The sequence below is a fragment of the Crocuta crocuta genome, unplaced genomic scaffold (genome assembly GCF_008692635.1).
Source record: "Crocuta crocuta isolate KB4526 unplaced genomic scaffold, BGI_CrCroc_1.0 scaffold286, whole genome shotgun sequence".
In the NCBI taxonomy this organism is placed as follows: domain Eukaryota; kingdom Metazoa; phylum Chordata; class Mammalia; order Carnivora; family Hyaenidae; genus Crocuta; species Crocuta crocuta.
Window position 1 is genome coordinate 626,167 of NW_027530979.1, and position 14,878 is coordinate 641,044.

At 39.1% G+C, this 14,878-nt stretch overlaps 1 protein-coding gene across 1 annotated transcript in view; it reads left to right on the forward strand.

The window, feature by feature from the left end:
• The window catches only part of SIM1 (SIM bHLH transcription factor 1), a 64,240-nt gene extending 54,031 nt beyond the window's left edge, over window positions 1–10,209 (forward strand). The window contains exons 10-11 of the mRNA XM_077770163.1: window positions 6,182–6,584; window positions 9,482–10,209. Of these exons, the coding sequence (XP_077626289.1) occupies window positions 6,182–6,584; window positions 9,482–10,209 (1,131 nt within the window). The remainder of the gene's footprint in view (window positions 1–6,181; window positions 6,585–9,481) is intronic.
• Window positions 10,210–14,878: the final 4,669 nt, after the last annotated feature.

Genomic DNA, 14,878 nt, shown 5'->3' on the forward strand with positions numbered 1-14,878 from the left:
AGTGTGTCAAGTTCAATAGACAGCCCTAACAGTTAACTGATTGGTTTTTAAAGCCTTTAAGTCTTTAAAAAACAATCTACTTAGGGGTGCCTGGGTGGCTCAGTCCCTTAAGCATCCAACTTCGGCTCAGGTCATGATCTCATGGTTCATGGGTTCAAGCCCCATGTCGGGCTCTGTGCTGACAGCCAGCTCAGAGCCTGGAGCTTGCTTCAGATTCTGTGTCTCCCTCTCTCTCTCTCTCTGACCCTCCCCTGCTCATTCTGTCTCTCTCTCAGAAATAAATAAAACATTTAAAAAAAATCTACTTGTTCTATACTGAGAGTAGGTTCTTAGTCTCCTATTTCCCCTTGTATTTTCTATAGTTGTTTTCTTTATATAGGTGGTATTGCTGTGTTAATTGATGCATAGATAGCAAGACATAAAAAATTGTTTTACCCAAGACAGTGGCGTGATTAGATAAGAGTTTTGGAAAGATCTCTGAGGTAGCTGGGTTCTGGGAATACCTAATCGTAGCCCACATTGGGGGTTCCTGGGTTTCATTTGTTTTTCCTGTGTCAGAAAGACAAAAAGTAGAATAGTGGTTTCCCGGGACTCCAGGAAGGGGAGAATTGGGAGTTATTGTTTAATGGACATGGAGTTTCAGTTTTAAGGATAAAGAGTTCTGGAGATGGATGGTGCTGAGGGTTCCTAAGAAATGTGAATGTGCTCACTGTCACCGAACCGTACACTCAAAATTGGTAAGATCGAAAATTTTATGTGCATTTTACCACAGTTAAAATAATTTTTAAAAAGGAAGAGCACAGTAACAATTAAAAAGGACCAGAAAGTGGAAAAATAGTACTACTCTAGATGTTTTTGTATAGATTTTTGTATGAATATGATTTTCATTTATCTGGAAAAATGTGCGGGGTTGCATATGGTAGTTTCATGTTCAGTTTTTTTTTTTTTTTTTAAAGAAACTGCCAGACTATTTTTCAGAGTAGCTATACCATTTAACATTCCCACCAGGGAGTCAAGGGTGGGATCACCCACCAGGGTGATCGAGTTTTCCTGTCTTTATCAGCATTTGCTGTTGTCACTGTTTTTAAGTTTAACCAGTCTAATAGGTATACAGTGATATTTCGTTGTGGTTTTAACTTGTGTCTCCCTAATAGCTAATGATATTGAACATCTTTTCATGTGATCCCTTATCACCTGTATATGTATTTGGTGAAATGCCTCTTCATGTCTTCTGCCCATATGTTTTTTTTTTTATTATTATGATTTAGTTTCGGGAGTTCTTTATAGATTCTAGATTCTAGTCCTTTGTTGGATATGTGGTTTTGAAATATTTTCACCCAGTTTACAGCTTGTCTTTTCATCCTCTTAACAGAGTCTTCTGCGAAGCAAGTTTTAAATTTTGATCAAGTCCAATTTATCAAATTTTTCTTCTATGCTTTGTGTTTTTGGTATCAAGTCTAAGAAATCTTTACCTAGACCCAGATCTTAAAGATATTCTCTTTTGTTGTTGTTATTTTCTAGTACTTTTACAGTTTTACCTATATAAAGTCTATGATTCGTCTGAGTTAATTTTTATATAAGATATGAGACTTAGGCTGAGGTTCATTTTATTTTTGCCTGTAGGTGTCCAAGTGCTTCTGCACTGTTTGTTGAGAAATCTGTCTTTGCTTTGTTGTATTGCTTTTGCACATTCATAAAAACTCAGTTGGGCATATTTGTATGGGCTCCTTTCTGGGTTCTGGATTCTGTTTTATTGATCTGTACATGTATTTCTCCAGCAATACCACACAGTTATGATAACTGTAGCTACATAGTAAGTCTCAAAGTTGGGTAGACAGATTCTCTCTCTCACTTTACTCTTCTTTTTAAAATTGTTCTAACAATTCTAGTTCCTTTGCCTTCTACATAAACACTATGCACATATTGAAACTTTTCTGTCTTCTTTCAGTCACTTTCTCTGACCTTTTGATTTGTTCTATCCAATTTTTGTTTTCTTACATGTTTTCCAGCCTTTTTCAATTTCCCTCATTAAATTTTTATTCACATCTATTCTCCTTTTCACAACTTGTAACTTATTCTTCATTTATTCAATTATTTTGATTTTGGTCAGTTTTCATTGCATTTTCCCCTGTTTTGTTGTTGTTATTGTTGTTGGCTGGAGTTTTGGGGTCCATTTCTTAGTTTAAAAATTTCTGATTCCAGGTGTGTGCACCCAGTTGTGTACATCGTGTGTTCTTGTTGAAGGTACTTATATCAGTTTGGTGTGTTGTCTTACAACTTTCTCTCACGGCATAGCTGGTTATTTGAGGAGAATTTTCATCAGCTGAGATGGTTGTATTTCCATCTTTTTTCCTTTTTTTCCTGCAAGAGTTTTATAGGGAATTTAATTTTCTCCCCTACTCCTTAGTATTTAGTGAGTTGGGTTACTATTTATAAAACACCCTGTCTTGTCAGTTTTGTCAAATACAGTTGTGTAAACAGCTGACGATGGTGATAGAGAAGGTACAGAGGCAAAATGGGATTCACCTGTTACTGTTCTTCTTTCCTGTCTTCTGGATCCATGATTGCCTGCCCTTCGTCCTTTCCTTTCACTGCTATCTCTTTTATGGACACAACCCATTCTCAATTTATATTCTTCTCTTATGAAAATGCCACTTCTCCTGGACTGATACCTTAGATTTTGCCTGATTTTGAGCACTTATCCTGTGGCCAGTGCTGTGAACTACCAGATACTGACCTCTCTTCTTATTTTGGCACTTACTTGCAGAGTACGTTTTCCTTCTGCAGATGACTTTGTCTGTTTTCCCAATGTCCCAAACTTCTCTCTCTCTCTTTCTCTGTCTCTCTTGGAGTCACTTACACCTGCCCTTACCCTATCCTCTGCACCTGCAGGTTAATAGCAGCTGCTGTTTGACTTTTCATTCTTATTTTTTATAAATAGTTTGAAGTTTAGCATACTCTCTGCCTCCTAGTAATGTCAATAGGATGGGTCAGGGGTGATTCAGTTTGTGCTCTGTCTTGACCACATGAGTTCTGGGGGCAGAAGGTGTGAAGAGGTACATATTCAGACGGCTGCCATCATACTCATTCATATTCAGAAGCCTCTAAAATATAATAATTTATTGACCAGAAGTCATCATGTAGTCCTTATAAAACTTGTGCCACAAGGGGATACCTGGAGGAAAATTGACATAATAGTAAAATAAAACTTACATAACAACTTTCCTTTTAGAACCATGACAATGAAAATTCTTGGACTTGGATTATAGTCCTAAATAATTTATCTTGTTTCAATAAGTGAAATATATGGACAGGCATAGGAATCCTATATTTTAACACTAGAAAGGATACCAAATAATGATTATATCATACAGAAGTTTAAAGCTGAAAGAAAAGTTAGCATCTAATCTAATCTAATGTATCATTCTACAGGTGAGGCTACAAAAGATAATTTGCCCAAGGTTACTCGGAGAGTTACTAGCAGGGGTGGACCTGGAACCAGGTTCTCCTGGCTCCCTGGCTCCCTATTTCCTCTTCTGTTAAATGGCACCTTTTCTGCTTTGGTCCTTGGTAGGTTAAGTATCATCATGACCCTTTTCCTGTTGTGACAGAAGAAGTTAAATTGCTTGCCTGAGATTGTACATGTAGTAAGCAGCAGAAGTACGTGTGAAGATAGACCAGGAGTCTTCTTGCCATCTTAAGGCAGCGTTCACTGATGGTACAGCATGTTCCGCATGTATTGGCTGCTTTCCTTCCTTTCTGTTCTCTCTCTTTCCCCTAAGACTTGATGAACACCTGAAATTTTTCAGATCAACTTATGGGTCTGTAGTGTTCTCTACAGAGTTTATGCCTAGCACAATTCATTTTAACGGGGTGAATGTAGCTCAGAGGTTTGATGGTGCACACAGGTGCAAGTGTACAGGTTTTGAAAAACAAAGGTTTGCAGCTAGGCTTTTCCTCTTTGCCTCTAAAGCAGTGTGAGATCCTAGGTCTGACCTAACCACCCAACTTGCACCTGCTTCAAGGGCAGTGTGCTTGCTGTCATTGTTTCCTGACTATTGACAAAAGGCTTAGCCATCAAATTCTTCCTTGGGTGCTCGTGAAATGTGTACCTCATGTATGCCAGGGTTGCCCTGTGTTGAATTTTCTTTGTGAGCTAAGGACAGAATGTTCTTCTCTGCTGCACCAATAGCACTTTCCCATATACACTCAGGGAAAGCTTTTTCCCCTCTCAACAAGGCTCAAAAGTCTTGACTGAAGTACTTCAGAAATAGACCTGGTTTATACTTTTATCAAAACAAGCAGAGCCTGGGCAATTCCTGGCTTGGGAGAGCACTGATGATCTGAAATTTTCCTAGGCAAGTGCACAAATGGTGTTACCAAAGGGCAAATGTCTAGCACTCTCATCCCCCTTGGTAAGATGCCAACCCTCACTTGCCAAAAGTGAAGGTGGCGTCTTATAGGAGGAGAGGCTGGCATTCATGGGGAGAAAAGGCTGATGACAAGTGGAGGTGTGATGTCGAGAAATGGCACTTGGGATCCCTTGTTGTGCGCATCTTATGGTTCTGCAGGGAAGGAGGTTGCATTTACTACTTTTTTTCTTTGGTGGAATATGCTGATAGTCCATGTGCACATTTGGAAAGTAATTAAAATAATAATTAGATATGGTAACAGGAAAATCTTGAGCTGCGAATTTGTATAGAACTATTTCCTGAACTTGCTATGTTACTAGCATACTTTGGATTTCCCCCAGGGGAACCTCTGCACCTCATCTCTCTGGCTCTAAGAGCCCCTAGGCAAAACTGCCTGAATTCCTCCTAGGCTCCCCCACAGCACCACACATCCATCCCTCTTTCTTCTGGGGTAAGAAATAAAATGTAAATGGACTCTAGTTCCTGAGACTGTATTTTGTTTCCTGCCACTTTTCTGGAAATCTAACATTGGATCCTTTTTTTTTCTCCTCTTTTCCTTGACAGTGTCTTCTCTCAAGTGTAAAATCATAGTTTGGAGTACAGGCTTTGAGACCAGATAGACTGTGGGGTGGTCATACCATCTTATTAAAACCCTCAGTGATGCAGTTTCCTCAGCGATGAAATGGAGATGTGTTACTGTCCAGGAGGTTGTGAGGATTCCATGATATAATGTATGTTCTATGATTGTGATTGCCAGACACACTGTTAAGTTCTCAATAAATGGCACCTATTACGATCTTGGCAGGTAATCTCTCCATGGCACCTAGATTTGTGTTTGGCACTAGGTAAGCAAAAACTGGTAGAAATTATATTACTATTTAGTGGCTCATGAGGAACGTCAAATTGAGCATACCTCCTAGGGAAGTCTGCCACACCATTTATGTTTTCTTTTAACACCGGATCACACACTCTGGCAACAGGTGAGCAGTACGATTCCAGCACAGTATTGTGTGCACCATTTGCCTTGGTGATCCTATGCATATTTGAAATTTTACTTTAGGAAAAGTGAAGAGACTCAGTGTGTATGGGCAAGTCTTTTTAAAAGTTATATTTGCAATTGAATTAGTTAGGCCTTTATTAATTATCTTATCGTGTGTCGAGCACGGCCCTCAGAGCATTAAGTCTGGCGTGAAGAGTGAAGAGGGTGCAGCACTTTGGGCCTTAAATGTTATTTTCACTTTGTCTTTTAATTAAGGAAAAAATTCTGAACAGTACATTGGAATAGAATAGGGAGCTTTCTTGGACTCATGCCATTTGGGTAGTAGTGATGGAGAGCTTAGGTTTCAATCTTGACTGCTACCTGCTAACCTGAGGTCTGAACAGATCATTTTCTCTTTGGCTCTTAGTTTCTCTATTCATACAATGGGTTACTAATTTCTTCATGAAAGAGTTAATATAAGAACGAGGTGAGGTCACTCACTGGAAGTACTTCCAGCAGTATGTGGAATTTAGTTCCTCCATGTTTGTTGTTGTTATTATTATTATTATTATTATTATTATTATTATCTCTTCCTTTCAGCACCCAGAAGGATTTTCTTTTGAGGCACCATGGCTGATTAAGTGATTCCAAGTCAGGGGTGCCCAGGGTGGCGCTAGAGTGTATAGAGCTTAATCTGGTGTCTTAAGCCCAATATGACTTTAGTGGTGCTTGCAGAGAAAACGGCGATTTTTTTTTTTGAAATGTACTTTTCTCACTCTTCTTGTTTCAGTATTCGGGATTTCACACGGAAAGGTCTGAATCTGATCATGACAGCCAGTGGGGTGGAAGTCCTCTGACAGACACAGCCTCTCCGCAGCTTCTGGACCCCGCGGAGAGGCCAGGCTCGCAGCATGACGCATCCTGCGCCTATAGACAATTTTCTGACCGCACCTCTCTCTGCTATGGCTTTGCGCTCGACCATTCCAGGCTGGTGGAGGAGAGGCATTTCCACACCCAGGCCTGCGAGGGTGGCCGGTGTGAGGCAGGCAGGTACTTCCTGGGAACGCCGCAGGCCGGGAGGGAGCCCTGGTGGGGCTCTCGCACAGCCTTGCCCTTGACCAAGTCCTCCCCAGAAAGCAGAGAAGCCTATGAAAACAGCATGCCTCACATCGCTGCAGTCCACAGGATCCACGGTAAGGGAAGTTGAAATGACTCCTGAGCTGGCAGCATTGAGCCCCTGGGCAGGTTTCTAATATTCTAGGTTTGACGCTGGAATGACTGGCCCAATGGTCTTCTCCTTTGAGATTATACACCAGAAACTCACACTAGGGGGATTTTACAAACTAGATCCACTCTTTTAAAGTATATTAATTTTGGTAGTGTTTGCCAAATGCATTTATTTTTGACAAGTGAATAAAAATGATTCCCATTTTCTTTTTCTTTTTTTCTTTTTTCTTTTAAAAATATTTTTAACATTTATTCAGTTTTGAGAGACAGAGTCTGAGAAAGGCAGGGGCAGAGAAAGAGGGAAACACAGAATTCAAAGCAGGCTCCAGGCTCTGAACTGTCTTCAGAGAGCCAGACTCAGGGCTCGAACTCATGAGCTGTGAGATCATGACCTGAGCCAAAGTCGGACGCTCAACCAACTGAACCACTCAGGTGCCCCAAAATGATTCCCATTTTAAATATCATAGGAAGCGTAGAAATTAAGTTAAGGTCAATTGTTGAGTAAGTCCGTTGAACTTGTAACATGTATGCATTTACATTTCTTGTGTATTGTATTTTCTTCTATATTCTGATGCTTCAAATGTGGACCTCAGTAGTTTGGGGGCTCATGTAGTAGTGCTTCTCAGTGAAGACACCACTGTTGGGGAGACCAGGCTTTGGTTTATAGCCTGTCACTCACAGGTGATTTAACCTTCCTGGCCCTCTGGGCATTAAATACTGGGAACCCCGTTATTAGGACAGCCCATTGGTCCCTGTGAGTAAAAGATGAAGTGATATACAGAACCCATGGAAATGTTCACCTTGGGATCATGACACAGTTTTACAAGCACAGGGAAACAGGCGCTGTGGTTGAAGTCACTGGTGGCAGTAATGCTCTTCTTTGTTCATTTCAAAGTTAACTGGTGAAGGAAAGCCCTTTCTGTCCATTCCAAGTGTGGGTCCAGGCAGGTCTCTGACACCCTTCGTATTTCATTACCGGTCAGTGACATTTAGATTGAACTAACAGGATGATGTCATTCTTCTTGCTGGGTCTTCAGGATGAGAAATGTGCTAGAGGGTGTTGCACTCACCCATAGTCCCCTGTCAGATACCACCCAGGCACTGACTGTCTTCTACAAAGGATTTTAATTTGTTTCTGTTGTTGCTTTTTATTTTTCTGCTCTTGCTTTGGGTGTCTCTAGTATGGTGGACGGGTAATGGAAAACCAGGGCAAAGGGCAATTGCTTGCCAAAGAATGGAATGAAATGAAAATCCTGGCTTAACCTACATGGTCTGGAAGAAAATATTAGAAATAAAATAAGAAGAAAAAAGGAAAGGAAAGCAATGAATAGTGTGATCCAGGACTTCTCTGCTGCATTTAGCAGTTTACCGCTTTTGTATGCTCCTTCCTGATATTCTTCTCTCTTTTTATATTGACTTCAGACTTCTTTGAGAATAATGGAATTCATGGAATATATTTTGGATGCACTGTTGCTCTATATTAGATCTCTCTCCTTGGTTCAGAACAGATTATTATTAACATTTAAAACATTTGTTTATTGTTTGTCTATTATTTTTAAAAGACATTTCTTTAAATTCAAGTTAACATGCAGTGTGGTACTGTTTCAGGAGGAGAACCCAGGGATTTATTACTGACATATAGCACATGGTGCTCATCCCAGCAAGGGCCCTTCATAATGCCCATCACCCATTTAGCCCATTCCCCCACCAACACCCCACCAGCAGCCATCAGTTTGTTCTCTGTATTTAAGAGTCCCTTATGGTTTGTCTGCTCTTTGTTTTTATCTAATTTTTCCTTCCTTTTCCTATGTTAATCTGTTTTGTTTTGTTTCTTAAATTCCACATATGAGTGAAATCATATGATATGTGTCTTTTTCTGATGTGATTTATTTCACTTAGCATTTATTCTTCACCTTATTTCAGAAGCAATCTGAGATACCAGAGTTACTGTATGAGTATATGTGAAGCTGAGATTTATACCTCTATATTTGAGGAAAAAAATTTGTATTTTTGATTGGGACAAGATATATATGTATTTCCATGCGTGCACATATGAATATATATGTTTAACTCTCAAATAGCTTTATTTTTTATTTTTTAAAATGTTTTTATTTATTTCTGAAAGAGAGAGAGAAAGCGTGAGCAGGGGAGGTCAGAGAGAGAGGGAGACGCAGAATCTGAAACAGGCTCCAAGCTCTCTGAGCAAGCTGTCAGCACAGAGCCTGACTCGGGCCTTGAACCCATGAACCATGAGGTCATGACCTGAGCTGAAGTCAGACGCTTAACCAACTGAGCCACCCAAGCGGCCCTAACCCTCAAATAGTTTTAAAGCTAGCATTAGAGCTTTATTGTAACTCGAGTTATGACACACTTAATAATTTTAACATTTGAGGTGATTTGTTTGGAATTGGGAAAGTAGTCCAGACCATATCATTGTCTGCCTCAAATCCAATGGAAAGCATTTTCTAAGTAGCAGTTTAACATAAAATTTCTTTGGAAAATAACATAAACTAAATGCTATGCACTTTTATTATTTACAGTCAGGTACAATGACATGCATACACGGAGAAGTATAAACATGCTACCGTTTTGCTAATTGATATCCACAACCCGTGAACAAGTTTTACCTTCTAAAAATCTTGTGATAAGCTTCGTCTGCACTTAAAAGCCACTGAAAACTACGAATGCCAGTACAATAGATTGATGCTTTGTTTGTCATGTGAGCCTGCGTTCTGTTTCAAATATTGGTGCATATATTTAAAATGAAAGATGAAGGTTTCTTTTAATAGGAAAAAGAAAATACACTTACATCTTGGAGGGTGAATTTTGAGACCACTTATCTTGCACTTTTTCTAATTTCTAGGGCGAGGTCACTGGGATGAAGATAGTGTGGTCAGTTCTCCAGACCCTGGGTCTGCCAGCGAATCAGGTGACCGATACCGCACTGAGCAGTATCAAAGTAGCCCACATGAACCTAGCAAAATTGAAACTCTGATAAGAGCCACCCAGCAAATGATTAAAGAAGAAGAGAACAGATTGCAGCTAAGGAAAGCCCCCCCAGACCAACTGGCTTCCATCAACGGAGCTGGGAAAAAACACTCCCTCTGTTTTGCAAACTACCCACAGCCCCCGCCAACAGAAGTCTGCCACGGCTCCGCGCTTGCCAGCACTTCACCGTGTGACCACATCCAGCAGAGGGAGGGAAAGATGCTGAGCCCCCATGAAAATGACTATGACAACAGTCCCACGGCACTGTCTCGAATAAGTAGTCCCAATTCGGATCGCATTTCAAAATCCAGTTTGATCCTAGCTAAAGACTATCTGCATTCGGATATGTCTCCACATCAGACCGCGGGAGACCATCCCGCCGTCTCTCCAAACTGCTTTGGTTCTCACCGGCAGTATTTCGATAAGCATGCTTACACGTTAACTGGATATGCCCTGGAGCACTTATATGACACTGAAACCATTAGAAACTATTCCTTGGGCTGTAATGGCTCACACTTTGATGTAACTTCCCATCTAAGGATGCAGCCAGACCCAGCACAAGGACACAAGGGAACATCTGTTATAATAACCAATGGAAGCTGATGTTTTTCTAAAATATTTTGTTCTTTAAGGATCTCTGCAACATATTTATAGTTTAATGCCCCATTACTAGCATTTACTATGCCACAGATGGTTAGAGAGGATAATTTAAGTTCCTGGGTATTTGACATGTGTTCCTGTGAAATCAAAGAAAAGAGCACTCGCATTCAGGGTTACACACAGATAATGGAGCTAAAGTGAATACATAAATTGCCCCTCTAATTACATGGGAACCAGAATAGATAACTTTTGAATTGAAAAGTACTCTTGTAGGTTAAGTGAGCATATATACCACATGAAAGACTGATGGAGGACAGCAGTGCATCGTGACGATCCAGTAAACCTCATACACACAGACCTACCACTATCCACAAACTGCTGTGTTCACTTTACAGGCAGAAATATAGACTATATACCTTAAATCCAGACCAAATGGGTAAGTTTTCTTAACCTTAGGACATTAAGAGTATCAAAGAATTTTTCCTTCCTAAAACAACTGAGAAAGAGAGAGAGAGATCTTGTAAACTGGTTTCTTCATTGTGGTTTCAACCAGCCAGCTCATTTGGTTCAGGCATAAATTAGGGAAATGGTTCTGGATATGGTACAAGAATGAGTTTCCACCTGGTATCCATTATGAGCAATCAGGAAGTGGTGATTTTTCACCTTACTTTTGAGCTAGACAAGGCACAGGATCACACTGACATAGCAGTAAGGGCTTTCGAAGTAAAAGCACCGAGATGTTGGGACACACTTCAATAACCTAGGCTGCCCAAGTGGAAATAGTTTACTAAAGATGGAAAGGCCAGAGGAGCGAGAAATGAAATGATATCTCAACAGCACAATTTAAGGCTCAGACTATATAATTAACATATTTGGGGCTTATAAAACCAACCGAATAAAAACCTCAAACCGATTCACCAAGAAAAAAAGGCCCATCAGTACAAAAAATAAGGGAAGCCAGTGAAGTGCTACATGGCAGCAGTGTAAGCACTTGAAAAACATTTCAAAACACAGATGTGCAAATGTGACAACATGTGGAAAGCCTCAGGAAAGAGCCTCAGATAAAAGCTTGGGCTGATGGACAAGTGGTTAAAAGTGCAAGGGTGTCCTTCAATCGAAGGGACATGCAAAGCAGTCATTTTCCTTATTGTTTGTAAGTGGCGAAAACAACAAACTTGGTGTTAAGTTCATGTGATACAGTAGAAAGACCAGCAGACTAGAATGCAAGATCTCTGGGTTCCAGTTCTGACGCTCCTGTAACTTATTTGGGGAATATCAATGCCTGGGCCCTAGTTTCTTTATCTGTATGGCCATTCTGACGTTCCATGGTTTAGTGGATTATTGGTGCAGCAGAACTGTACTTGTTGTTGTTGTTGTTTTTAATGTTTTATTTATTTCTGAGAGAGAGAGGGAGGCAGTGTGAGCAGGGGAGGGTCAGAGAGAGAGGGAGACACAGAATCTGAAGACTGGCCCCAGGCTCTGAGCTAGCTGCCAGCACAGAGCCCGACATGGGCCTCGAACCCACGAACTGTGAGATCGTGACCTGAGCTGATGTCGGACGTTTAACCGACTGAGCCACCCAGGCGCCCCAGAACTGTACTTGTTAACCAGTTAACTCTAATGTCAGTTGTCAAGACTCATCACTCTGGCTTTTCTGCATTCATACAGAGGTCTAGGTGCTTTGTAACTTCAGCAGGTACATGGGCTCTTTTAAGCATGTATAGTTATGGCCAACTTTCTGGTTCAGCCAAAATATAGATGGTAGAAACTGATGAGGAAGTAGAAAAAAAAGATTTAATACACTATTCTCTAATAATCAAAGCATAGTTACACAAGTGATTAGCGAAGTTTCATAGGTGATATTTCCTAGGCATCCCATGTCTGAAACTCTTGCCATATACAAGGAGGGGAATGTATTGGAAGAAACTCACTTGCAGCTTTGAAGACAGAACATGACATTGACCACTCAGGGATTAGTACTCTATTTTCATCATTTAATACAGTTATTTGGCAGTTTATGGGTAGGTGACAATCTGAATGATGATAATCTGAGAGATGAAGATTGGGATGTTTGTGTAGAAGAAAAGAGGTCACATGAAATTAAATAAGCATTTCTTGGGTATGACATAGCAACATTTGTGTTCTAAATAGAACAAGTTTCTCAGAAGTGAGAAAGTTAGTGGTTATCATATACGCTTTCAAAACTTCAAAGAACAATAAAAATGACATTTTGGACCATAGAAGCACAAGTGTTCAGTGATCTTGAGACAAATACTTATGAAAAACCCCTGGAATACTTAAAATAGAATTTTGATCATTTGAAATATGAAGTAGGAATGCTAACATTTTTGGAGAATTCTGTAGATGGGTAAATGGTTCAAAGACACAGATATCTGAAGAATATGGTGTATTTTGGAAAGGAAATCTATACAGATGGGTTTTCCTAATGGTATGCATTCTACCAAAAATGTCAGCGACAGATGCTATAAAATAAATAGAACCTTAAGAATCAAGGAAAATGATATGAAAGAAAACAATGTCATTAAAGAGATTTCAGTGAAATCTTAAGATGACAGAGTTAAATGATGGAAAAATAAATTATGAACTTTACCAATGGGGTAGTCAGAAGGAATAATGCTCTTTAAAATGATATGACCAATATTTCTAAGTGAAGACAAAATTGACTACATTAGATCTTAATTAAAAATGTTGGTAGGCTGACCCAGTTTTAAAAACAAAGCATTTATTTAATTTACATGTCAATAATTTTATAGTAGCAGATTTATTACATTACGTATAATGCCTTATAGGCCCCCAGTATTAAAATAGCTTACATTTTTTTGCAATGTGGCATAATTATTACAAAATGACCTCAAAATAAGATGAGACAGTTTATGACGAAGTACCTTTTTAATATACACAAAGCTGTGTTAAAATTAATTTATAATCTACATTATCTTGTTTGTCCAGGAACATATTTCCTTATAATGAAGAAGTCATCTGTGTCTTCTTAAGATATGGGATATGAAATACATATGTTCCCAATAACTTAAAGTTAAATTGGCTTTAGTTTTAATCCTTAATTTCCATAACTTTGCTAAATGTTGAGAATCATGATACTAGATTGAAATAGAGAAGTCTGATTTTTATATCACCCTAGGGATTCATAAAAATGTGCTCTATCCAATTATTAGTATGATATGTAGCAATTCCATTAGAGGATACAAAGTTCATGCTTTCTAGTAGTAGTAAGAAGATCTTTATTGCCCATTTTATGTACCTGTCATACCTAATTTAAACATTTGGATGACCAAAGAAATAAATAAATATTTTCCCAATGTTCCTTGAGAAAATTCCATTAAAACTTTGAGAATATACAGATGTGATGTATTATTTTTAGATGCATGATATTAATGTCATAATCACTACAGTTCAGACATTTAGGTATGCTTCAGTTTCACAAGTCTTATGACATACTATGCTGAATATAATGGTCTAGCTTTTCTAAGCTGTAATTGCCTGATCTAGGATAATATGACACAGTCTGATGTGACATTCAAAATGAGACAGGATGCAATAAATGATTTGCCTTTAGTGTTTATACAGAAAACCCACTTATTCCCTCTGGATTATATTTTATAGGGCTAGAATACTTCCACCGAGTACTATTCTTCATTCTCTCTACACCCTGCTGCCACATGCTGCCTTTGGGCAGAGAATCCCGCTTAGAATTAGCTTTAATGGGATCGTCCAGGAAAGGATAATATACTCCATTTTCTTCTCTTTTTTAAATGAGGGATAAGGATCTATTGCATAAAAGGTCATTTGGAAAATATGCATAGCTATTTTAAAATAAAATGAAAGGCTTTTTACCCCCGAAGACCTAGACCAAATAAGTTTGATAGAATACACTACAGCTAAAGAGACATTCTGAATACAGATACGTTACTTTATAGCTCTCTCTCTTTCAAGAGTGGGACATTGCTGAGACACTCAGTGCAATTCTGTTAGTACTAGTGGTATTTGGAAGTGACAGCGTGAACTCTGATATTTGGAAAATTGAGGATTTGGCTATTTGGGGGGTCACTTACTTTACCCAGTGGACTAGCTTACACTTTAATATACTTTCTTTGACTTAAAAAGTTGAATGTCCAGATTTGGTTCCCCAGTTCAACTCAAACCATAGAACATAGATATACATTCTGTTTTCTGAACGACTTAACAAAGAATGTAAATCCTATTCTCCAAATAAGTGATCCAACTTTAATGTAAATGTCAGTTTTTGTGAATAGGAATTTGACTCTAAGACAGCAAAATCTATTGGTTAGTTCTTATTGGAATATGCGTTGTGGATAAAAATTATCATTCTAGACTTTAAATGAACAACAGAACAACTGTGGACACATGTAGAGGGTATGTTACAGAGAAAATATTCTTGGAGGAAGTATCCATGTGGTGCCCATTTCTTGTGCATAAAAGTTGTACGGGTAGTGCTCAACTCAAAACGTGATACTGTGCTCATATCCAAATAGGGGTTTGTTCAGAGTTCCTTCTCTAGGACTGTATGCAGAAAGGCTGTAAGTGTGTGTATGTGTGTGTATGTATGTGTACAGGTACCTTTACACATACATACACACACAATTGTAAAGCAAGTAACAAGATTCTGTTCTGC